The sequence below is a fragment of the Uloborus diversus genome, chromosome 5, assembly GCF_026930045.1.
Source record: "Uloborus diversus isolate 005 chromosome 5, Udiv.v.3.1, whole genome shotgun sequence".
Classification (NCBI taxonomy): domain Eukaryota; kingdom Metazoa; phylum Arthropoda; class Arachnida; order Araneae; family Uloboridae; genus Uloborus; species Uloborus diversus.
Genome location: NC_072735.1, coordinates 131765783 through 131791105, shown reverse-complemented (window position 1 = coordinate 131791105; position 25323 = coordinate 131765783). Strand labels below are relative to the sequence as shown.

The window sequence follows — 25323 nt, the reverse complement described above, 5'->3', positions numbered from 1 at the left end:
ATGCGTATTTGTTTTTGTTTTCGTTATTCGGTTCGTGTGTACATGTTTGGATGGGACCGATTCTGTAATGCAATATGCAATCTCGTGATTAATTTTTACAATACTATTAGTGTATATCTTATTCCAATAACTCTCAGCTTTTTTACAGCGTGAAATTATCAGTAAGTTATCACCATGCTTGTTTCTGTTAAAATGTAAAACTAGGTATTCCATTAAAGAGTAAGTTACCATCATAAGCCAGGCCTATGGCAGAACTACATGTAATATGCTGACAGCCTGGTTATCACGTATGCAGACTGCAGTTTTGTTTTTGTTATCAGTGCTGAATGTAGGGTGGAGATGAGTTCGGGCTCATTTTTGGAAGCTCAAGCCCGAAGATTTGTAAATCGATTACGCCCGAGCCCAGGGATATTGTCTCGTGTTAAAATCTTAGCCCAAGTCAATAACTCTCAAAACCGAACCAACAAGAGTTTGACATGGTTTCTCAGCTGTTGTTTTATTCTACGTCAACCAAAAATGGGTTCTTATATTGCAACAGCGGTTGGCTCAAAACGTCTTTAATAAATCTGTGTATTAATAAAGATCATTTTATCATTATTTTTTTAAATGCTTTATTCAGATGAATTAGAATATTATGGCTTGTTATAGTAATCGCAAACAAGCATGTTATAAATAACTTAACTAGTTTTTTTTTTAATTTTCATGTGAGACAAATATTAATTCAAATATCCTAATATTTTTTTTGAAAAAAAATAATAGTAAGTTATTGCTAAGAGAGGAAAGCCCCAAAAAGAAATTCTAAAATTATAATTGAAATACTTTTTCAAATGGCTTAAGTTTCATACACTTTTACACTAGAGGGGAGTAAAATTTAAAAAAAGAACTCATTTGTAATAGAAAAAGTATTTGTATGGACATTGACGATTAAATAGCTTACCATGATCCTGAGCCCAAAACCTGTTTTAAGTTCTTAAGCCGGAGCCCGGTTTAGATTCAAGCTCTTGGGCCAGAGCTGAGGGCGTCTCATCTCTAATGAAGGATGGAGCAAATTTGCCAAAAGAAATTAAATGTCTAAGGGGAAATTTTTTTTTCTAGCTTTAATATTTAGATCTTACTATAGTGCAACATGAAATTAGTCCAATTAAAAATTTATCTACATATTTGGTGAACCCAAATGTTGGTGCTCTGGGTTTGTGCCCCAACTGCCCATGCCTAAATCAGGTCCTGAGTTCAAAAGATTTGTTATTGAAGTTTTAAAAAAACAATTTTGGAATTCAATTTGACATGTAAGGGGAGAAGGGCGTTGCTCTAACCTAGAAAATTTTGAAGTTATAAACCCTACCTTTGATGTTACTGGGAAAAAGAGAGGGTTCACGGTTTTTTTTAAATTTTAATTTTTAACAATTTGACTTTTAAAATGCCATTACAGATAATCTTTTGGTGACATTATATTAAGGAGGTGAACGTTTAGGAGTTTTCCTTTCTTAAAACACGATCTAAAGTTCTCTTTTTGCAACATTAGACAACTATAATGTTTCCTGGGGAATATTGTTTTCAATCAAAGTCCAAAAAACACGATTTTAAAATATGTTTGCCCAAGTTACGAAGGGATAAGGGGCAGGTAAGGTAAGCGGCTACTGTCCTCCTGTAATATTTAAAAAATTGTTATCTAAAATTCATTGTTACAGTTCTTAAAGAAAAGTTATATGCAAGTTAAAAGTTATACAAATTTTAAATTGCTTATATTGAAATATTTTTATTGATATTTGTGCTCAAACTTTGCTTAAAAAATTAACAGTTCCTCCCCTTATGGATGCCCATGGCAATTAATTTTGTTCTCCTTTTACCTTTGTTACTTTTTATGGAACTGATGTGATATACCCCACCCTTGGCGACTTTTTCCTGTTGGCGCCAAGAAAGCGTCGCCAAGAAAACGATGTATGACGACATATGTCATACATCGTTCTTAGCGATGCTTTTTTAGCGCCAACAGGAAAAAATCAGATAAAAAAACATGATCAAAGCACTTCAGAACACAATATATATAAAAACAACATAAAAGCACAACAAAAAACATCACGAATATATGCTTCAAAAATGTACAGGGCCGGGGTTTTTTGTAAACATATTAAAATACAATGAAATAAATTATTGTATTAATTACAAGTCGAAATTAATGCATTAATTTTTTTTTCATCATTTCTCCGGGATACGAGCCCTCGGTCTCATAGTACTTTCGTAATGAGACCTCGGCTCGCCGGCCCTGCCTCGGTCTCATTACGAAAGTACTATGAGACCTCTGGCTCACCAGGACCTCGCTCCGCTTGGTCCGTTATCCCTCCGACTGTTAATATACATTACAGTCGGAGTATGGTCACAGTTATGTATATTTTCATGGAAACACCCAAGGGTGGCTCCTTCCGTTCAGTGTACAATAATGACACAGTTTTAAGTGTGAAATATGCACCATTATTGTGCAGATTTATTAATAAAATTCAGCATTTTTAAGAGTACAACCGAAAGAACTTTCAATTGTTAACATAAAATTCAGTACCTAAAAGGGGCACGTTAATAGAATGTCTAAATAATTCGTGGCATCGATAAGAATTAACTTTTAGAACAAAATAACCGTACTATTTCTGTAAAATTAATTTACATACAGTAAAAATAAAATTAAAAACTACAAGAACCCCTCAAGGATTTGTAAAAACAAAGAATTTTGGAAGTGAGAGGTTTTTTTTGAATTCTAAAATAAAGAACTTACCTTTTTATATGGTATAAATATTCACACTCAGTCTAAAACAATACATCATATGACAATGGCACGCTACAGATACACACCACGTCGGAGTTAACTTTTAATTAACCTTCAAGTTTGAAGAAACTGGCATTTTCTAATGTTTTTACTTCAAAACACAACTACTGAATTTAAACGAACACAAAATAAGCATTCCTGTAAGGTATATTGCACGAAACAACACCACGTATCTCTCCTGCGTGAAACTCAAACAACCCAAGTAAACAAGTTTGAACAGATCTGTAAGATTGCCTTCGGGTTGCTAAACACAGGTTAGTTTGGCCAGGGATGCCATGCATAAAAAATTATCGCCTCATTGGCGAGAAAAAATTTTAATTTTGTGCAAAAAAATAGAATGTCGCCAAATGGGGGGGTATATCACATCTGTACCCTTTTTATTTTTATTCATTCTAATTTTTGAAATGTCAAATAAGTATAGAAGTTTTATTGATGCATTTCTTTTTATAGCTCCCCAAACTTATAATGTCTAGCTTAAGTTGCGTCCGACAAGCTTTGTGTTGTGTGAATCTGCTTTTTTGGGTAAGTTCTTCTTACTAACTATGAAAATTACTATTAAGTTCCCTCCTAATTTGCTTGCAATCTAGTTGGCAGATTATATTTAAAAATTACTATTTTTCAAAAAATGTCTTTTATTTAGCTATTTATTATTTGTACGTTAATAAAACTTCATCTTAAACTAAATGTTACCAAATTATCCAGAACTTTCATAAAATCCTTCTTAAAATAGGGCAAACATAAATAATTTTATTAATGTTGACATATGTTTTTAGTATGAAACATTTTTAAACCTTTCGAACTAGCATGTTTTATCAAAAATAAATATCCTTCTACATTGCATTAAGACATTTTCCCTTCTTAATTTTCACTTTATCTTGACAGGTTCTGGGATGTGGCATGCTGGGGATTGGAATTTGGATGCATTTGGCATATCAAAGTTATAACAAAGTACTGTTATCTCCTCCTATGTTAAGTGGAGACAGCCTAGTGATAGTAGCTGGTGTGCTGATGTTTTTGCTCAGCTTTTTGGGCTGTTGTGGATCTTGGTTCCAAAACAAGTGCCTTTTGAGAATGGTATTTCTTAAATTTTCACACTTACACAGTTGTTGTTTCAATTCAACATATTACAAAAACCTGTTACTTTATTTTCTGTTTTGTTTTTATTAGAGACGTACCGAGTAGCACTTTGGCCGAGTAGCCGAGTACCGAGTACTCGGCCTTTCACTACTCGGCCGAGTACCGAGTTACCGAGTACTCAGCCTTTCACTACTCGGCCGAGTTACCAAGTACCAATTATGTTTTAAGAAGAACCACCGACACACATGTGATGAATTTTGAACTTATTGGAATAGTAGTATAGATCTCCTTGTCCATATAATAGTTTTTAAAACTAAATTCCTGCTGAAATTTAATTACGCATTACATAAACAATTTTGTTTGTGTCAAAAATTTTACAAAAAAATTATTTTTAAAATTAAAAATAAATAAATAAAAGGTATGATTAAACAAGTTGGAATTAAAACAAATAACAGTAAAATCCCTCTAATGCGGACATTAATAGGACAATTTTTTTTATCCGCAATAGAGAGGTGTCCGCAGGACGGGGGTTTGATAATGTTATTTGCATTGGAACTGGGGAATTAAAAATTGTCCGCATAAGAGGGGTGTCTGTTAGGAGGGGTTTCACTGTATACCAATCATAGTTCTAGTCCGCCAAACATAATTTTTAAAAGCAGATAAAACAAATATGCAGGAACACTGCAGACACGTATTTATGCCCCCCTCCCCTCCCGTTACAAGGAACGTCTTTTTCAGTGCATAACATGTAAGTTAAAGAATATAAAGACATTTGACAAAAAAATCCGACTTTTGTCGGATGTTTTTAAATCCACGAGCTCCCATTTTGTGCATTGAAAAAAGAATTCCTTGTAACACCAAAACACGTGTCTGCAGTGTTCCTGTACTGTGCTTTTAACGTTGTTTTGTTTCCTTTTATTTTTCAAGCAAGGGTATTTTTGTATTTTTTATAACTAATTTTGTTTGTAGAAAAAATCCATTTTTAATATAAAAATTCCATACTTTCTATACTTACCTTTTTTGCATAATTTCTAATAAGTTTTATTTACTTTGGGGACATTAAAATAAAGATTTATTCTTTTGAAGCATTACAAACTGCATTACTCTCAAAATTTAAATTTGACTTATAAATTTTAATTGTAAATGATTGCAGAATATAATGCTTGCTCTTTTTTTAGACATTTTAGTATCTGTCTTGGACAATATTCAATTTTTTGCAACTACTCGGTATTGGCCGAGTATCTGATCAGAATTTGGCCGAGTACCGAGTACTCGGCAAATTGGCCGAGTAGGCCGAGTACCGAGTAGTTACCGAGTACTCGGTACGTCTCTAGTTTTTATTAAATTTTTAAGTGAGGCAAATATCAATTCAAATATATATTTTTAAATATTGTAAGTTTATTGCATTGAGAAAGCGCAGAAAAGAAATGTGTCCTAAAATTAAAAGTGAAATATTTTTTTCCACATTTTAAGTTTCATGCGTTTTAAAAGTATTGTGAAAGAAAATTTTAAAACATTCATTTGTGATGCAAAAAATGTATTTGCATAGAGATTGATAATTGAATATCTTTCCATGAGCTAATGCCCAAAACCTATTTTAAGTTTCTGAGCCTGAGACAGCTTCAGGCTTTAGCTGTCGGGCCTGGCTCATCTCTACTTTGCATTGAGGGCAATAATTTTATTGAATTTGTATTTGAAGTCTACTGAAATTTTTGTGCGCGTAAAAATAACTAGCAGACAGTGGCGTACCTAGCATTGATGACACCCGGGACGGTTATTTCTGTTGCTTCCCCCTCCTCCCTTACAATTGCAAGAAAAAAAGGTTTTAGTGTTCTATGTTAACATAAAATTTATACAGTAAAGTATGTTCAGAAACAACAACATACTTTTAGAACAAAATTTTGAGTTGGTTAATGCACGAAAGACAAAAAAAAAAAAAAAAAAAACCTTTTTATATAACTTATCCTAGATGCTAATGTGCAGGGCTGTCGCAAGGTCAAAAAAGTAAGAGGGTGTATGAACTTGATCGCTTCTCAATTATTTCAAACACAGGAAAAAATAATGAGTTTCAGTTTATTGGTTTAAGAGAAAGCCACTATGTACTAGGTCTAAGTATTGACAATATGATTCTAGTTCTGAGTATAATAATCACTGCCTGGGGACTTCTCACTCAGAAAATTTTCAAATTTGTAGGCTTAAAAATGCATTTTAGACAGGGTTGGCAAGTTTCTGCCGAGGCGGTTAAAACCACTGGTAGAAACCGGTTAAAACTGGCATGGCAAAAACCACTTTCTGCCACATTTGTGGCAGAAACTGGTAAAAACTCACAAAATGCCAAAAAAGGTAATTATTGACGTTCAATAGAAAATGCCTGGAAAAGATAATTAATTCGTAACCAAAGCACAATTTAATTACAATATTAACACAATTCAAAATCAAATGTTACATTGTTTGGCTCCTGCAGTTGCCTCTTAGAAAAGATGGTTTCTAAAATCTAAACACTTTCTCAATTTAATATGTGCAAATGAGAAACTTTAGCATATTCTTGCAACAGAAGAGCTAGCAGGCAATGCATCATGGAACAAGCAATGTTCATGAAACTTTCATCTAATTGTACTGGAAAATTAAGTTTGGAGAAATGGGGCCAATTTGTTCAGCAAAGTTTTGACACTAGGTGCAAAATCTACTTGAATATGGGCAAGTAAAATTCTGGCACTTTCTTCTTGAAGCTCATGATAATTTCAATCACAAAGCAATTTAGACAAAACATATAAGCGAGCAAATTACAATCAGTAATGCCTGTTTAATTCTGTATTGCACTCCTCTTTCCTAATTAGCCATATGATTTTTCGTCCTTTGTTAGATTAATTCAAATATAATGAGCATCTGCAATTGAAAAGTTCCCTTTCCGAACTAAATCATGGGTACTAGCATAGTATTTTATTTTTTTAAATGATGAAATGAAGTTCAATTCTTTAGTTTACTTAAACAAATATCTTTCAGTAATTACTTGAGTTATTAAAGATTTTTTAAAGTTTTTGCCAGTTTCTGCCGGTTTTTACCGGTTATAACCAGTTTCTGCCACTGGAACGGCAAAAACTAGTTTCTGCCGGCAGAAAGCCAACCCTGATTTTAGATGAGCTTTGATAATGTTTGAGGAAGAGGTTCGTCATTGAGATACAACTGTGTTTGTTAGAGTAAATATAATTTCAAATATGGGGGGGGGGAATTTCTAAATTGAAACATTTACGTTTTTCAAAAACTTGCAATTCTACTTTGGGTGTCACCCCCGAGACGGGTGACACCCTGGGCAAACCACCCCCTCCACACCCCGATAACGATGCCACTGCTAGCAGTCACCTGTTTTGAGGTCAGCAGAAACTTCTTTTTCAATGCTAAAATAGTGTCCTTGTGTGTGACAAATACTATATTGTTTTTTGTCAAATGCCATGTCATTCAATGAATCACTTCTTTTGCATTGAAAAAGGGGTTCCTTGTAACTCTTACTTCTGTTTAGCACTATTTTTATGTGCAAGCATAAACTTTAAATTTATTAGACAAAATGTGGTTGCAAACTATGAAGATAATTTTTCTATTTCCTTTACTCTCAAGTTGAAACTAGTTTTGCAGACTTTTAAATAGCATGTTTTATATTTTCTTTGCAGTATTTTGTTATGGTTATTGTTATTCTTTTACTTGAGTTTACTGCTGGGATATTGGGCTTCGTATACAGAAAGCATGTATGTATATCACTGTTTTTGTTTTTTCATATTTTTGTTTTGCAATGTCTTGGTTCATTTATTATTTTAGCATGCTGAATAGTTTTCTCTTTTAGTTTCACTTTTGTTTTCTAGTTTCTGTAAACTAATTTTCAATAAATAAAAGATTTTTTGAAAAATGAAAAAAAAAAAAAGCTTTATTATCATTGAAAATTTTTACTTCAAACTTTGTTATTTTATCTAAAGAAAAATAGAGAATTAAAATGTTGCTATTTCAATTATGGGTATTAAAAATTAGATTTTTCATTCAAAGAATATCTTGTGAATCTTTAGCAGCTTTTTTAAACCTGTCTTTAACTAAAAAATTGAACAAATCTAGTTATTTCTAGTTATTTTGACTCTATTTAGTACAAACTAATGATTGTTGAATAAATAATTGTTTTTTGATTGTTTTAACAATTTTGAAATGAATTGAGATTTTGTTGTAGGTTGGAAATGTTTTGCGAGATGAGCTTTTAGTTGGAATTCAACAACGTTACACTGCTGACAATACACATGGGCTCAAAGATACTTGGGATCATATACAACTACAGGTTTGTTCTTTTTTTGCTCATTTCTATTAAGTTTAAGAACGAAAAAAATCTTTAGTCTTTCTTTTCTTACATTTTTTTCAGCTAACCCATCTGGACAAGATACTCAATTTGCATGATTTTTTTGTTTCAGTTCAATGGAATATGAAGACTTAATAAAATTCAATTCAATTTTGGCAATAAATGAACCCAATTTATAGTGTTACAATACTAACAGCACAAAATTGAGAAACAAGTCACATTTCATTTAATCAATTCAGTGATTATAATTCAATAAAAAATAAGTTTAAAATCTATACTAATATTATAAAGAGAGAGGACAAATTTTTGTGTGTTTATATGTTCGAGGTAATCTCCTGAACTATTGCAACTATTTGAAATGTTCTTTCATTGTATGAAAGATGACTTCTTACTGAGTAACATAGGCTATAATTCGAAAAAAATCCGATAAATAGTTCTTTTTTTTAATTCCATTTTAGGCCCAACTTTCACGTAAATTGCCTATTATTGGCTATTAAAGGGGTGGAAAATTACTTGCGCATATTAATATTTTATATCATTGAAAAGGGTAGAATTTTCTGCGTTCTAAGCAATTTGTTTCAATGCTCTAATTTCACTACCACAGGAGCAAATTGAGTTTTTATCTCGAACTTTTTTAGGCTTAGCTGAAATTTTGGCTATACTTTCTTCATTAAATCTATCAGTAAAAAGTGAAGGAATTGTCCCACAATTTTCTTTTTGACACCATTGAAAAAAGCGACATTTTTTACTCCAGATCCATTTCGACGTATGATCGAAAAACTAAGCTTCTATCTCGAAAGGAAAAAAGTTACAATCCTTTTTAAATCAAGTTCAAAAATGTCATTTCCATTAAAATTGTTAACCATTTTCTTTCCCATATTCCACCCTGCCCTGCTATTTTAATTAATAGAGAAAATAATGCCTTTTAGTTCAGAGCAATTCCATGTGTAACAGAAAGACAGTTTTGTTTTTGTTAAAGGTTTAAGCGATTACAGTGAAATTATTTTCATTTCAGCTGACTTTTTTTTTCTCTGCTCTTCAATTGTTAAAATGTGAAAAACAAGACGGAGAAAAAAAATAATATTCCTTGTTCCTCAATGTTTGTGCTATTTTCTGCTCTGTGATGAAATGACACTTCTCTGAACCAAGTTTTTGGACTTCTTAGAACAAAACGATATTTTGTGAAATTGTGTAACATTCAATCTTTTAACTGACGAATACTTTCGTGATAGCGAAATAACAATATGAAACTGTTAATTTAAATAATTTTTCATGCACTAGGTTGACAAATTCGAGTTTATGCGTTTTGACGGAATGACTGCGGTGGAGTGACTTTTAAAGTCCATTCATTACTATAGAAATGACCATATTTTTAATTAAGTTGAAAATTGTTGCTTTTAACTTATATGACACTACTGTTGTTGTTTACATGTCCATAGTTAATAATTGTGGAAGGATTGAGGGTCATTGCCTCGAGATTTTGGACTTTTTATTTATTGTTTATTTGGTGAAATATTTTTTATTGCAGTAAAAACCGCTTCACTCGCTAAATAGAGTTTTAAAGCAACTGTAAATCTAATTTAATGATTTGACGAAAAGTTTTAAATTCCAAAGAAACTGTAATAGTTTTTTTTTTCTTTGAAAAGGTGTGTACGCATTTTATACAAAGAAAAATTATCATTTTACATCAGAGGGGAGGGGGCGTCAATTTTTTTAAATTCAACGGACTTCCATTGAATTTTTAGCACGGGCATAGCTGTGTGGGTACTGCTAGTGTTTTATAAAACTATCGCATTACATAATCAACCAAATGAAAATTACACATTTGGGTTATTTGTATCAAAAACACTAGATTGCTATCATCAAAAGCTCCCACCTTATTACATTGATCAATTGATTCCTTGTATCACAAAAGTTGATTTGTAATATGCAGTGAAACTTTTCTGGAGGGACCACTCTGTAAAAAGCAATAATAGCTCTAACAGAAATGTTCATTCTTTTCTAAAATATACATCTTACATTATTTTCCCATTTAGGAACTGATTCGTTTTAAAGTGAGAGAAGAGAAGAGGTTTGTCTGTTTCAGATTCCTTGTTTTTTCTGAACCAACTTTTAGTTTTGGTCTCCTTATCTCAGGCAGATATTCCTGTATTGGAAAGGGTTTAAAAAAGGGTTATTGGACTAGTAAGGGAACTTTCAGGTTTAGACTATGATACCAGACTTAATAGGTTTAATATGTATAGCCTTGATCAAAATAGAGTCAGAAGGGACACGGTTCAGTTGTTTAAATTTGTCAAAATGAAAGATGTTAACAGGTTAAATTTCTGCACGTAAAGCAGGACGAGGGGTCGTTGTTTTAAGCTATTAAAATCTCTGGCTTACTTAGAAATAAGGGAAAATTGCTTCTTTAGTGGAGTCGTGGGCACTTAGAACAGCTTACCAGAAGAGGCAGTAATGAGCAAGGGGGTGGATAATTTTAAGAGGACCATTGATCTTCACTGGGGACTAATAAACTGACAAGGACCAGTCTGGCTGGGCCGAGAGCCTGTTGCTCATCATCACATTTGTATTTGTATTCCTAGTTAAACTTTTAGCAGCAAAAATTAATAATTGATATCCTTATCATATCATTAGTTCGATCTAAGTACAAAACAAGCCTATCTCTTTATCACCTGTTCAAGTGAGCTAAAAATAGATTCCGACTACTAAAATGCCCTGTTCTATTTGTAGTCAATAAGTAAATTTCAAGGGCAATCTTTTAAAAAACCACTTGTCCTTATCATTCCCACAGTGCCAGACCAGCTGCAAGATATACAAGTGTCACCTTAGCTTCTCAAGCATGTGAAAAACTACGCCCTTCTTTTTGTAACATTTTTAGGCTCTAAACAAGGACACAAAAAGAATCCATTTGAAACAGCTAGAAAAATAGTTTTTACTCCCTTATTTTGGTTTGTTTCCATTTTTGTCAGCAAGATGAGACAGATGTGTGATCAGTCTAAAATGTTTTATTGGTTATGATATCCTATCCTTTTGGTTATGAGAAGTTACATTGAGTATAGTGGGAGAAAAATCGGTGCTTTTGAAAATTGGTTGTTAATGGAGTTGGTCATGTATATAAGTATATGGATTCTTGATTATAACCTTCAGAAATTGCAGTTAATCTAGATATCTTTATATTTACATTAATTCTATAGTAGCCTGTAAAATTTAAATTAACCCATTACCCGCTGGTGTTGCGTTGACACAACGGTTATAATAAATATCCATAGAGATTACACTAGAAATCTAATTTTTTTATTGATTGCTAATTTGAATTTAGGAATATTAGTAGAAATATATTAAATAAAAAAAATGCTTTAAATTTTTTTTTTATATGTATGATAAAAATTGTTTCTCTCACATGGTTTTTTTTTGACTAAATTTGTGATCCAGTTTTCTATCAGAAAAAATAAAAATAAAAAAAAGTTTTGGTTTAGATATGAAATACTTTTAGTCAAGGTCACTTTTTATCAGGACATTCCTCAAAGAAACTGCTTCTGCTGGGGAGGAGGGGGAAGTAAAAACTGGAGTTGCGTTGACGCAACATCAGCGAAAAAGGGGTAGACTGACTGTCTGTCTGTCTCAATTGCTTTAAGGTAGAACTATATTTCATTTTTATTCTGCGCGTTTTGACTGTGGAAGCTTTTCTTTTTCGTCTCTGCCTTTCGAAATGCCCAGAACAAGATATCTAACTTTGAAAGAAGCATTGGAACAGAGTTACGAACAACTCAGATGATAATGAAAATGAAGAGACAGATGTTGTTGTACCACCAGAAATAACAGAAGCTAGTGATGAAGAAGAAGGCAATGACAACATTTTAAATAATGATAATGAAGTTTTAATGTGCGATACTGCAAGCGAAGTTGAAGTCCACGTAAAAAAAAGTTCAATTGTTCCAAATCCCGTAGTAAAAAAACTAAAAAACGAAAAACAAGATTGGCAATGGACAAAACAGGAACCAATTGATAGGTATCAACCAAAAAAATGAAGAACAGGTCCCCATTCAAGCTGTAAGACACACTCTAGAATGTAAAGCTAGTGTTGATATTTTTAATTCTTTTTTTTATTCCGATGTTTTATCGCATCTTGTAGAACAAACAAATTTGTATGCAAACAAATTTAAAATTTCTAAAATGCATTTATCTGCTTATTTTATATAAATTTCAGTTTCTTTTCAAGTGCTCGGCAAGTTTAAGAACTATAACTAAGATTATAAAAATTTCCTATGTATAAAAAGCATTGAAACTGCTGAAGTCTTTCTGATAAAACTACTTAGCATTAATACGCCTTTTCCGCTGACGTTGTGTCAACGCAACACCCTATATTTGTAAAAGTACATGCATTTTTGCTCTTTTTTAAGCATATTACTATTATATAGATTCAGAATGATAACTTTTATGGTTTTTATCCAAGAAAAATAACGATTTCGAGTTTCGGCGGTTAATGGGTTAAAAAATAAAGGAAGGAAAAAATATAGGCAGTATAGTAAAAGCTATTTAAAAAGCTGTATACCACCTATTTCTTCTCAAATTTTTAATTGAAATTTTGTTGGCTACTTCAGAGTTAATCTAAATGTAAAGATATTGAGAGCAGCTGCAATCTTTGAGGGTTATTGTCAAGAAATCAAATACTTACTAGTCACCAGAGAGGCCACAACGATTTTGCTGCCTACAGTGACTTGTGGTAGTTCAGTAGTTTAGCTTGTAGTATTGTAAATAAAAATGGTCTAGCTGCTATTTTTTCTGCACCAAAATGTTAATTTTCGAATTTAAGAGATTATGCCATGTAACTTTCACTGTACATTGATTTTTTGTATACATTTATTTATTTCTGCTTTTAGTTTAGTTGTTGTGGTGTGAAACATTATGATGACTGGTTTCATATTTCTGCATGGCCTGAGAAAAAATGGGTGCCTTCAAGCTGTTGCCTTCCTAAATTTTCAAATGATACTGTGTGCAGTCAGTCCGTTGTTTCATTAGATGACATTCCTGAAAAAGATATTTCTTTCTTATACCATACAGTAAGTTTTCCATTTTACTATACTGAAAGAAAGTAGTTTAAGAAAATAGTTTTCTGAACTTTTGTATTCTGCATTATTTAATTAAAATGGTGCAATTTGACTTTATTGTTTTGTTTACTAAAAGTGTTCCTTAATTATGTAGCTTAAAATTTAAATTCAGCTCTAGAAATTCAAAACCACTACCTTTTCTGCTGCAAATTATGTTATTTCTGAAATTTTGTGATTCAAAGACGGTGGTTCCATCTAAAAAGTTATATATATATATATATATATATATATATATATATATATATACATACACACTGGTGTCCAAAAGTTAAGCATAATTCATAAAATGTGAGAAAACTCTTATAAATGTTCATAAAATTATATAAAATTACTTATGGAGATTCATTGGCTGAAGAAGAAACATTATGCTTATGCAAAATATCATAGTCAATGGCATCATTCGCGAAATAGGTGCGTATGTCGGAATGTGGATAAAACGACTCTCACATTTTAGAGAGTTCAGGCGCGTGTCATGCAATTGCTGTATCAAGAAACATTGGTTTTGGTGAAACAAGATTAATAAAATCCAATTGGCACAAAGGTGCCAATTGGACATGTTTGCTAAGGAAAGAATCGTTGGAATGCTGGAATTTGGACGATCACAATCCGAAGTCTCTCTATTCTTAATGTGCCTCAGTGTGTAATCTTGAGACTGTGTCAGAGGTTTCAAAATATGAGAGATGTTCTCCAACGGCCAGTACCAGGTCGACCAAGAGTCAAAACCGCTCGCCAAGATCGATTTCTGGCAATTTCTGCGTGACATCATAGGGACAGCTCTACCAGAGAACTGGGTTTGGCGCTCAGTGCCGCCACAGGAATAACAATTTCGAGGCAAACTGTTTACAGGAGACTCAATCATGTTGGTCTGTATGCCAGAAGACCAGCAGTTTGCATTCCTCTCACGTCAGCGCATAAACGCGTTTGTTTAAACTGGATCTTGCAACATCACCATTAGAGTGTAGGGACAGTGGGCTAATGTGATGATGAGTGATGAGTCCCGCTTTGCTCTACAGAGTGATTCTCATCAGGTAGCAACATGGAGAGAAAAGGGAACTTGTTTCCAACCGCGAAACATAAGAGAAAGACATCACTTTGTGTCAGCGGGAATAATGGTGTGGGCGGGCATTATGTTGGACGATCGCAGTGACCTCCTTATGTATGAGAAAGGTCCTGTCACTGGTAAAAGATACAGAGACGAAGTTCTTAAACCTTATGTTTGCTTGTTTCGAGGTGCTGTCGGTCCTGACTTCATATTCATGGGTGATAATGCGTCGTATCCCTGTACAGCTGTGGTCGATGACTTCCTTGAATCAGAAAATATTTAGCAAATGACGTGGGCAGAGAACTCCCCTGATTTAAACCCTATAAAACATGTCTGGGATATTCTCGCGAGAGAACTTGCAGCCCATTCGTACCCACAAAGCTCCGTTCCGGAGCTAAAAAGAGCTCTTCAGCATGCTTGGAACTGTTTGAGTCCACAACTCATCCATCATGTCATAGAAAGCGTGAGTGATCGGTGTGCAGCGTACATGGTTGTCAGAGGTGGTCATACACATTTTTAAACTTCAGTATCATATTTCTTTTTTTTTGTGTAAAGAGTAGATTTCTCATACGCCTAACTTTCTTTCAAACTATTCTTTTGAATAATAAAAGTAAATATTACAGTTTTTTTAATAGTTTCATTGTTTTGTAACCGTGTTGCACTCGCATATCACATTTACTCCTATTCCGATGTATATTTCATTCATTATTCACATAAATAGCAATTATGCTTAACACTTGGACACCAGTGTATATATATTTAAATTTTCAGATCTTCCATTTTATTTTTTCTGTTAGTGGGAATAAATATAAGGGGGTGGAGGGGAGTGTTTAATTACAATGCAATAGGTGTAATAAATGATTTATGTTTAAAAAAGCAATAGAAAAAGTAACAGTTTATTGAGATTTTTTTTTAGTAGCAATTAAATATTTTTATAATGATTAACAATGTTAAATTCATTTTCTTAGTTTTTTAACAAAAATTTGGAACTTTATTAAGCAGAAAAAGAATTCTATCTAAATCTGAATGATTTTAATATGGATATTATCAGTAATGATAGAAAAACAGCGTTGCATGTATAATTTTTACCAAAATTTTACTTGAAATGTTATTTTTAAATTTTTACTTAGGCTTGTGATGGTTTTGAAGGAAGTAAAATATTGAAATAATTGCCAAAACCATAAATATATGTAAGACATGTATTGTCTAGGCTTTTGTATTAGCACATAAGAGTTTTTTATGCATCTTTTATTTGAAATGATGAGAAAGTATATTTTTTTAAAAAATAAATGTCTAATGTTTTGAATTTTGTTTTCAAATGCTTGAAAATTTGAAAAAAATAAATAAAATAAAAAAAAAACATAGTTGTGAACCCCTTGAATTTTAAAATTTTTAACAAATGCAAAGTTAACATTGTTTCCAAAATTTGACAAATTCAGCTTTTGATGCACCCTGCATCAAAAATGAAAGAATCATGGTTCTCGCATTCCTGTAGCATATTGCTTGAAATACATTTTAGTGACTCACACGTTTCAAATTTTTTTATTTTTTCCCCCCCAAATTCAGTATTTTGGAAGTTGCATTATTTTATCTTACTTCTACTGCATTCTGTTAAGTTGTTTTGCACAAGAAAAAAATTACTTTTTTTTTGCACTACTTGTGATTGAAAAAAAAATATTGTGATGAAAAATCTTTAGCTATATCTTTTTTAAAACTTTAAACAGAGATTTCTTACAAAATTAGAACAATTCTGTAAAACAATGCAGTCAAGTGTTAAAAGCTCAGGGACTGGAAAGTGCAAATGAAGTGAAAGAAATATTTTTAATTGTTCTAGAGTCCATGAACATAATTAAAAAGGTCTTTAAAACTCCTTGATTAATGCTTTGATTTCATTTCTTATCAAGTGTATAAACTATTAATTGTCCAAATGGCCAGGATGTTGCTCTTAAATTACCTATTTTCGAAATCTACACTATTTCTTTTAAAGCTTTTTATATACTTTTTACCATTGATCATTTTCTAATCATTAGTAATATTGATCATTTAATTCTGTGATGTGTTTGTCGGTGGCGTGGGGAAATGATAAAAAAGCAAACTACGCCGAAATTCAGAGTGAGCAAGTAACAATGGGTTTTCTTTACTCCTCTCTTGCTCTTCTTCTCTATCCGTTAATGGCAATGGTTTTTCAATCCACAAGAGAGATAGGAACCCCTGTATCCCCTGAAGTTGAGGATGCTCTATATTCCACTAAAAAAGGTCCATGCATCCCTCTCCTAAACCCATCCCCTTCAAAGTCAATGATAATAAAAAATATATTCAAAAAGACAGTAGAAGCAGAAAAAAATTAGCAAAAACATGGGGTTTTCGCTTGTATTCCCCCATATTCATAATTCTGTATCAGCGATACAAAAACATATTGCAAAAAATATCCTGTTTTGCCTGTAACACAATAAAAGGGGCCTCATACCAAACATACTTTGGACCCCATAAAATCCATAATCCATATCAGGCCTTAGTGTTAACCATTTTATACATGAATGCTATATTTTTTTAGATTATTCTAGTATGATATTGCATTGCAGTAAGCTTTAAATCACTATTTATCTCTATTGTTTTCTTTTTTAACTCATACCAAAATTTAGTAAATTCCCAGCTTGGGCACGGTCTACTTAGCCTGTTATCCCTTCAGTGGGTCAATGACCTGAGTACCAGGTGTGCTGGGGGGACTAAATGCTGGGGATTCCCCATTTTATTGATCACCTAGCCAGAACATCTGCCTTGCTCCCCAGAGTCCTTGGTCACAAAAACTGAAATGGACAGTTTAACTTTAAATGTTGCAAAATATGTAATGTATCATAATGTTCACGCATCATATTTTATTTTAGAAGAAAATTAAATTTACTTGCATGTGATATAAAAACTGAGTACTTGAATTTTATATATGAGTTAAATAATTTAGTATTTTTATCCTATGTAAGTTGCATTCTCTGTTTTCCTTTACTAGTGCTGCATAATTGGACAGTATTAAAAACACGTCAATCCTGCCCCTGTTTGTCTGCATCTCTGGTTTATCCGGATCAAATTTGTAGAGTTTAAAAAATTATGCTTCTTTACAATAATTTTAAATAATGACAGCAAGAGCGGAACTACAAGTATACCAAATATTTGTTTTTCATTTTGATTGATTGTATAATGCCGCATAGAACGTACAATAAAGTGTAGTACTAATCGAACAAACAACATGCCATATTTGGAGTTTTAGTCTGACACCACTGCAACTGAGCTATAAATCATAAAGTATTTGTGAGAAACAATATAATGTAAGTTTGTCACAAGGCCTTCTCTTCGCTGTAATAAAAGGTTTGCTTATTAATGAATATGTTTTGCTTATTAGCCATAAAATTTGGATTTTCATTTATCCATATTGCCTTTGATCTCAGTTAGTTCAGATAAATGAGGTTGCACTGTGTTCAATTTGGTTTTCAATCTTTTTTTACTATTTGTTTGTTTATTTACAGGGGTGTTATTCTCGGCTTCATGTTTGGCTGATGGAAAGATTGTATGTTGTGGGAGTTGTAAGCTTAGTGTTTGCTTTTGTGCAAGTTTTTGGTATTATTTCAGCTTTAGTCATTGTCTGCTCGATGGGTCCCAAAAGACGATGAAATGTCTATGTGATTTGTTATTGTTGTTATCTTTTTTAAATGTAAACTCTGATACATCTTTTTAAAGTCAAGCATTTGTAATTGGCAAATTTCCAAATACAATCTGGTGGTTTTATTCTTAAGTAATGTCTGGTTGCTAAGAAATTGGGCTCTAGCAAGTTTTGAATTTTGATCTTATCCTATAGCTCTACCACTGATTAAAAAAAAATTAAATTAAATTAAGTTTTATCAAAAAAGTAGATGGATAAATGTTTAATTAAAGTTCATTAAAAATATTTAAAACATACTAAATACTTTGAAAAATACAAAAAGAAGCAAATGTAAAGGGTAAAAAATAAAGACAGATAGAAAGAAAGTTAAAAAAATGGAGTATCAATAATAATATCATAACAGAGAATTCAAGAACAAATAAAGTCTTTTATAGCCTCTGTATGATTTTAAAGTTTTGCATTTTTTACGTATTCAGTTGTTTTTTTTCTCCTAAATTCATTTTTCTCTACTGTCTCATAGCCCTATTAACTGTTCTCACTACTAATGATAATGGTATTCAGATTATTGCAGCATTCATTAACCTAATCTCAATTAAGTGTTAAATGTTTCAAGAGTACAACAAAATATCCAGAATTGCCACATAACTATTCTTGTACAGCAGTTGTTATTTATGCAAAACATACTTTTATAGTAAAACCAATTTTATAAAGGAATTTACTAACCTTTTGATACTATCAGGTATGTCATTTTACTTATTATTTTTGCTTTCAACACCACAACCTGAACAGATAAATAATAAATTAAATTATTCTGTCAGTCAAATGTTCAGTGCAAGTATTATGGATAGTTATCATGCGTTTCATCTCTTAATGGCAATCTAGTTTTGTATGATCTGTTCATTATTATATCCATTTTAGGATTCAATACTGCTACAAAGTACCTTAAATTATGGAGTTATTGGTTGTGTAACTATTGGTTGTGCTTGGTAGCTATTAGCATTTTTTCATGCATCCCCATTCTTGTATGTCTGAATGTTTTAAAGTTTTTAACTTTGGTACTTTATAAACAAATCAATTTGACCTCATATATTTATCTCAGGAAATATAAACGAATAATAAGAGATTTCTAATATGTAGAAGTTCCATAATACCTACGCATATATCAATATATGCTCAAGTATTTGTTTTTATACATCTATTTGTTACTGCTATTTTATTGTTGATTATGTGGTTATCGTAGGATATCATCACACATGCAGACACATTTGACTTTTTATACATGCTCATATTTGTGTGCAGGGGCACATATAGGAGTTTTTTTCGGGAGGGGCCCAAGCTAAACATTATGTGAACATCGAAAGTATAGTGGTTAAGTTTGAAAATATTAACATCCTTATTCACTGTGAGTAGGTTTGAATTTTTTCTGGGAGGGACACAAGCCCCCTTAGTTCTCCGCGCAAATACACCCTTTTGTGTGTATGTGTGTGCACAGAGTGAGCTCACTCAACTCTACTTCCCTGAAGTCTGCAGTTATCTAGCATCTGCTTAGAGATTAAAACATGAAAATTTCAGTTCAGAATTAAATGGAAATTTAATATAACAATGACATTAGGAGCATTAAAAAGATAACTAACTTGCTGATCTTCTTTTAAGCTTTATTTGTGAAAATATTGTGCGAATGGAAATCCCATCATAAGTATTTTCCTACCATACTTTGCTGCAGCTGCTATTCAAACTACTAATGGAGATGAGAAAATGTAGTAAAGGAATGTTTCAGCACAACTGTTATCGAAAAATTATTCAGATACCTACAAAAATTAGTTTTTATTAGCCAGATGAATTAGGCAAATTCAGTGTAGGATGATTCTTTCTGAAAACCTAGTTTCTTAAGCATTTTGTTTTAGTTGCTCAGGCTTTGTCAGACCCTGAAAATACTAGAGCAGTTTCCTTCATTTTTTTCCCAACTTATTTAAGAAAAAAAAAAAAAAAAAGCAATGTTGAATGAATAGTATGAATTAAAAAATGTTTCTATCAGTTACTTCTTGTAGAAAATGAAGGGGACAACGGGAATCTCATTATTATAGTCCCTATTATTATATTGCTTATTATTTTTCTAATAGGTTGTGCATTAATGAGCAAGACTACACTATATATACAGTAGACTCTTGTTTTACGCTGGTTTATTTTACACGCATTTGATTGTACAGGGTTTAAGATTTGGCTTCCTTGTTTCGTTTTAATTCAATGAGTTTCGATTTTACGCAGATGTGGCATTACAAAGAGATAAAATTTCCCCCTCTTTCTCAATGAGTTTCGATTTTACGCAGATGTAGCATTGCAAAGAGATAAAATTTTCCCCTCTTTCAAAATCTAAACTCCTGAAATTGGAGACAACATGCAATAAACTGCATCTTGGTATGCTAATAAGTGAGCTTGGAATATCAGAGACAATTTTTGTGATTTATTCCTGAGCTCATTCCAGAAGTTAAGTTATTAAACTCACACAGTTCAGAGCTCACTGGAAGAAGAGCTTTTAGAATTTACAAAGGAAGACGAAATCAGCAAGGATACCAGCAACAATGATACACAACAAAAAAGCTTTCACATTGGAAAATTTTGAGCTATTCCTAGGCTAGGGCAAATGATCTTTCTGATTTGTAAAGTAAGATCCCGTCATGAAATGCAAGTGATCGTAGATGCGTTAATTCCCTACAAAGATTTACATAGAAAAATGATTAATGACTGCCAAAAACACTATCATAACCAACTCTTTTGTATAAACACTAAGTTAATTCATATTTTCTTTGTACACACTGAATATGAATCGAATTAAGTACACATTGAACTTATTATATATTTATCTATCATTAGAATGGAGTTTTATTTATATTTGTGGAACCAAACCCTATTTTAACACTTCTGTTAAGTTTTAAATTACGTTGCATTTTCGTAGAGCATAACCCCCTTGTAAAACCAGGATCTACTACATATACATATTGATATATATATTTGTTCCATGTGCTTGAATAATTAAAATTTCTGAAATAATACAGATAGAAATATTCAGCCTGGGTTTTATTACTGTATAATCTCAATTACATTCTCTAAATATGGTTGTGATTTTTTAAACTTTGTTTGTATGCTGTTATAATTTTAAATATTTACTTGTACGGAACTTTAAAGTTTGCTTGGCACCCCAGCGAACCTCCCACCTCCTAATGAAATTTCTTGGGTGCTTGATTAGGGCATATTATGAATTCTTTGTTTTCTTTGTTGTAAGTATTTGTATGCTATATAATTCACATTTGGGAATTTGTTGATTTTACTGTCAGTATTTTTTATATGTTGTGTCTGAAGTTTTGATGCTGTTAAGTACTTATATCCAGATCTTTTGTTGTATATTAGTTTATTTGACGGATTGTTCTTTTCATTTATTTTATTAATTAGTAAACTCCCCATTTCCTTCTGCTGTCGTGATATTTTATTGTCAGGTTGTATTTTAGTGTAAGGTGTATTATTCATGACTTAAAAAAAACATTCAGCAATTCAACATTAAATCTTTGGTAATTTTAAGTGTTTTTAACTACTATAATGCTTTTTAATGAGAAATGATTTATAAATTATCATTAATCCTTGTTATTGCCTTTTTTAAGAGTGATGTTTCATTTTTGTCTTTAAACTACTATTTGTTGTCTATAGCCAATTTTTGTAGTGTCTATCATTTAATCTAGCATTTAAATTTTATCGTTAATGTTTCTGTGCATTGTAATCTTAATTAAGAATTCTTTGTGAATCTTTATGCAAAACTTTTTTTATATCATCTAAATTAATATGGATAAAGTTATCTTTTGACAATATTTCTCATTTTATTTAGTAAATATGACTACTTTGATAGTACAAAGCAGGCTCGAACTATCTCGAAATGTTTACATACCATGTTGGGCATGTTAGTTAAGAAAATACTACATGCCCAAAACAATCTTTTACATTTCCAAACATCTTTTTTAATTGCATATTGATAAAAATAGAAAAATATACATGAATCTAATATTGATATATCAATAAAAAATCAACTTTTAAAACATATCTGCAATTTATTTTATGTATAAGTAAATTAGAAGGCATTATACACACCAAACAATGCATCTACTCATTACTATAGTGCCTAGAAAGAGTAGTGTGCCGACCGGCGCTTTTCCCCCCGCGATTCTCGAAGACAAATTTTATGAAAACTGCTAGAGGGCAGTGCAGTCAGAGTGCACGTTCAATTTCGCTCTAGTTACATTAGTAGACGCGGGATTTTGTTACAATTTAGTTCTGTGTTTCTCTTTTTTTACCTTTATTTCGTGAATATTTCATGAAACAGCGTTTTGATGGAGGCATCAAAGTTGAACATAAGAAGAAGTAAAGCTTCATCTTGTTTCGTACCAGGGTGCAAAAGTGTATGCAAAACATGCAAGGAAAACGTTTCGCTTTTTAAAGTTCCAGCAGATAAAGAAAAACTAAAGAAATAGAACTCGTTAATTCCCAGGTTAGATAAAGTTTTTGATAAATATTGTTCAATTTGTGCTTGCATTTAGAAAAACATTTTATTGAAGCGCATTTTAAGCATATTATAAATGGTGAGGAAGTTTTGATTCCTCGGGGAAAACCTTTTTTGAAAGATGAGGCAATTCCGACAATTTTCCCAAATCTGCCAACATACTTAATTAAAAAATTACCAAAGAAAAGGTCCATCAGGTGTTATGCAGTTAAGAAAAATGTTCCCTGTTTGAAAAAAAAAAAACTTGGATCTTTTCGCAGATGAAACTGAAATATCTACATACAAATCCATTATAAATGAAATTGTTCATATTAATTTGCCTAACAAATATTGGGTTTGTATGAAATTGAAAAATCCCCAAATATTGTAGTTTTTGTATATAATGAAAATTATGTGGAAATTAATATTGACGATAAAAAGATCATTATTGAAACAGAAGAAAATTTACAAATCAATGCTACTATTTTAATCAAAGGTGTAAAAGTAGATTATCCTCTCCTTAAATCAGTATTGGATGTCAGAAAATTTTTTATTGAGGTTGAAGCTAGAATCGTGTGCAATGGGATGGGTCTATCAGAGGAATTTTAAATTTGTGTTGACTGTAATGAAACCAACTGAATATTTTGTTGATGGTTCATCTTTAAGGGGACACTGTGTGTCAAGGTTTTGTATTGAGTGAAAAATTCGGTTGTAATTTTTGCAAAAAGAAACGTAAATATTTGTTGAAACAGAGAGCTCTGAAAAACAAAAGAAATATTGCAAATTTACAAAGAAGTATGGTTGCGAAAAAAAATTAAAAACATGCATCAAGTAACTTACCGTCTGAAGAAAAAATCAATGGATTTATCAAACAAATTAAAAGTTAAGGAAATTAAGAATAAGGCGAAACTTTCGAAACCTTTACAGTTAACAGCAAAGCAGTTATGCTTGCAATGTATTTAAATTAGTATGTAGTTATATATGTGATCGAAGCAAGTGATCCTATTATTTTTTTAGTGTAAGGAAAGCCCTTGAAAATTAAAAAAAAAAAAAAAAAACAGGTCGGAGTCGGTATGTTTTCAAGCGACTCCAACTCTTCGACTCAGACTGAGAAGCCCTGATAATTTTAATTAGCTTCAAGAATTTAGAAGCAGTATTATTTTGAAAGTAGCAGTACCCGCACGGCTTTGCCCGTAGTAGAAAATTAAAAGGTCATTTGATTAGCCTGTATATTTACAAATGATGGATGATGAATTTCTCACCAATTGGCTATGTTCATTCGGCTCTCCCATGTTACAGTTCCACGTCATGATAATTTCATAATTTACTCGTCCATCTTATGATAATTTTGCTCCGGAAATTCTTCTTAAAATTTCAATAAAAAGAGAACAAAATCGAATTTTCGAAAAATCACTTTGAGGTGCACACTCCCATGCTACAAACTAACTTTGTACCAAATTTCATGAAAATCGTTTGAACGGTCTAGGCGCGTCACAGAGATCCAGACAGAGAGACTTTCAAGCTTTATTATTAGTAGAGAAATTAGAGACGTGCAGTTGTTGAATACTTATAGTCTACTATTTTCATTAAAGATAAATTAGCATTAGGTAATTTTATATGCTTCAAAAAATAAATGAACACCCATTTAACAAATAGCATTTATTACAGAATTAATATTTTGCTCTGAAATAAGATTGATCGAAAAAACGGGGCTTTTAAACTGCAAAATCAGCATGCAATCGCTGATTTAAAATGTGTCTGATTGAGGAACATAACGTACTCCTCGAGCGCAGCGCCATCTGGATTTTCCTGAGATCTGACCTTACTTTTTCTCCGTCCATCGGCACACTATTCTTTCAAGGCACTCTATCATTACACTAAAGATGGCTAAATGTTTATAAATGATATGTTATACATATAAGCAGCAAGAAAAAAAGTTAAATCAGTAAGGAGTGTAATATGTCATTTTTTGGAAAAGTGTTTCTGGACTAATTATTTACATGCCTGGCTTGGGTATGTAAAGAGAAAAAATATTGTTTGATTTTAATTTTTACCTGCCCTTAACGCCTCCCCCTATATACATTTCGAGCCCTGATATAAAGCATGTGTTAAAAAATTTTGTACCATAAAATATTTTTAATAACATTTTAGAGAACTACTGCAAGTCTAGCATAAAGGAAAAATATTTTTGTATAAAGCAATCATTTTCCAATGAAGTTTTTCCATTGAAGAGTTTTGTAATGTTTTCTATTAACATATTTTTGTAGATCTGAATTATTTTTTTAATGTGTTCTGAGATGTGTTTATGAATAAAATTTAGTATTATTATTATTATTTCCATTTATTTATGCTTTCAGTGCCTAAACTGTGTGCCTACCATTGCTTAATTCGCATGGGAGCTCAATTACTGCTATTTCATATGAATTTCTACATGTTATACACAAGATTTGTACGCTCCTTCAAAAACTCCTTTATTTACTGATTTTTTTCTCAAGGGCGCTTTCTGTATTTTGGGGTGCTAACTCCTTTAAAACTCTGTCTTTTTTTTAAATTACTTAATCTTCCTCTATGACAAAAACCTATCTTTTTTTTTTTGATTTTCTAATGAAACAAATATTGTTTCTGACTCTTCAACTTGTAATCAAAATTATGATTTGCCACCAAAATCTTTACACTGAATTTCAGTTCAGAGACCTACATTGTCTCATCAGAAGCCATCCCATTAGTTAAAAATGGGTGTCTTTAAAAATTACTTAAAGAGGCCTTGAATAGTTAAA

General features: G+C 31.9%; 1 protein-coding gene across 1 annotated transcript; it reads left to right on the top strand.

Annotated features, from left to right (window-relative positions):
* Positions 1–31: 31 nt before the first annotated feature.
* Positions 32–24859, top strand: LOC129222201 (tetraspanin-9-like). The gene is made up of 7 exons (XM_054856671.1): positions 32–161; positions 3266–3337; positions 3698–3889; positions 7558–7632; positions 8100–8204; positions 13103–13282; positions 17891–24859. The coding sequence occupies exons 2-7, from the start codon at positions 3281–3283 to the stop codon at positions 18032–18034; spliced, it is 753 nt and encodes a 250-aa protein (XP_054712646.1). The 5' UTR covers positions 32–161; positions 3266–3280; the 3' UTR covers positions 18035–24859.
* The last annotated feature ends 464 nt before the right edge of the window (positions 24860–25323 follow it).

Excerpts from the sequence above, each read along its gene's own strand:
- LOC129222201 (XM_054856671.1), top strand. The coding sequence starts at position 3,281 with ATGTCTAGCTTAAGTTGCGTCCGACAAGCTTTGTGTTGTGTGAATCTG. Across the intron at positions 3,890-7,557 it reads ACAAGTGCCTTTTGAGAATG|TATTTTGTTATGGTTATTGT; the intron begins GTATTTCTTAAA and ends TTTTCTTTGCAG. Across the intron at positions 8,205-13,102 it reads GGGATCATATACAACTACAG|TTTAGTTGTTGTGGTGTGAA; the intron begins GTTTGTTCTTTT and ends TTCTGCTTTTAG.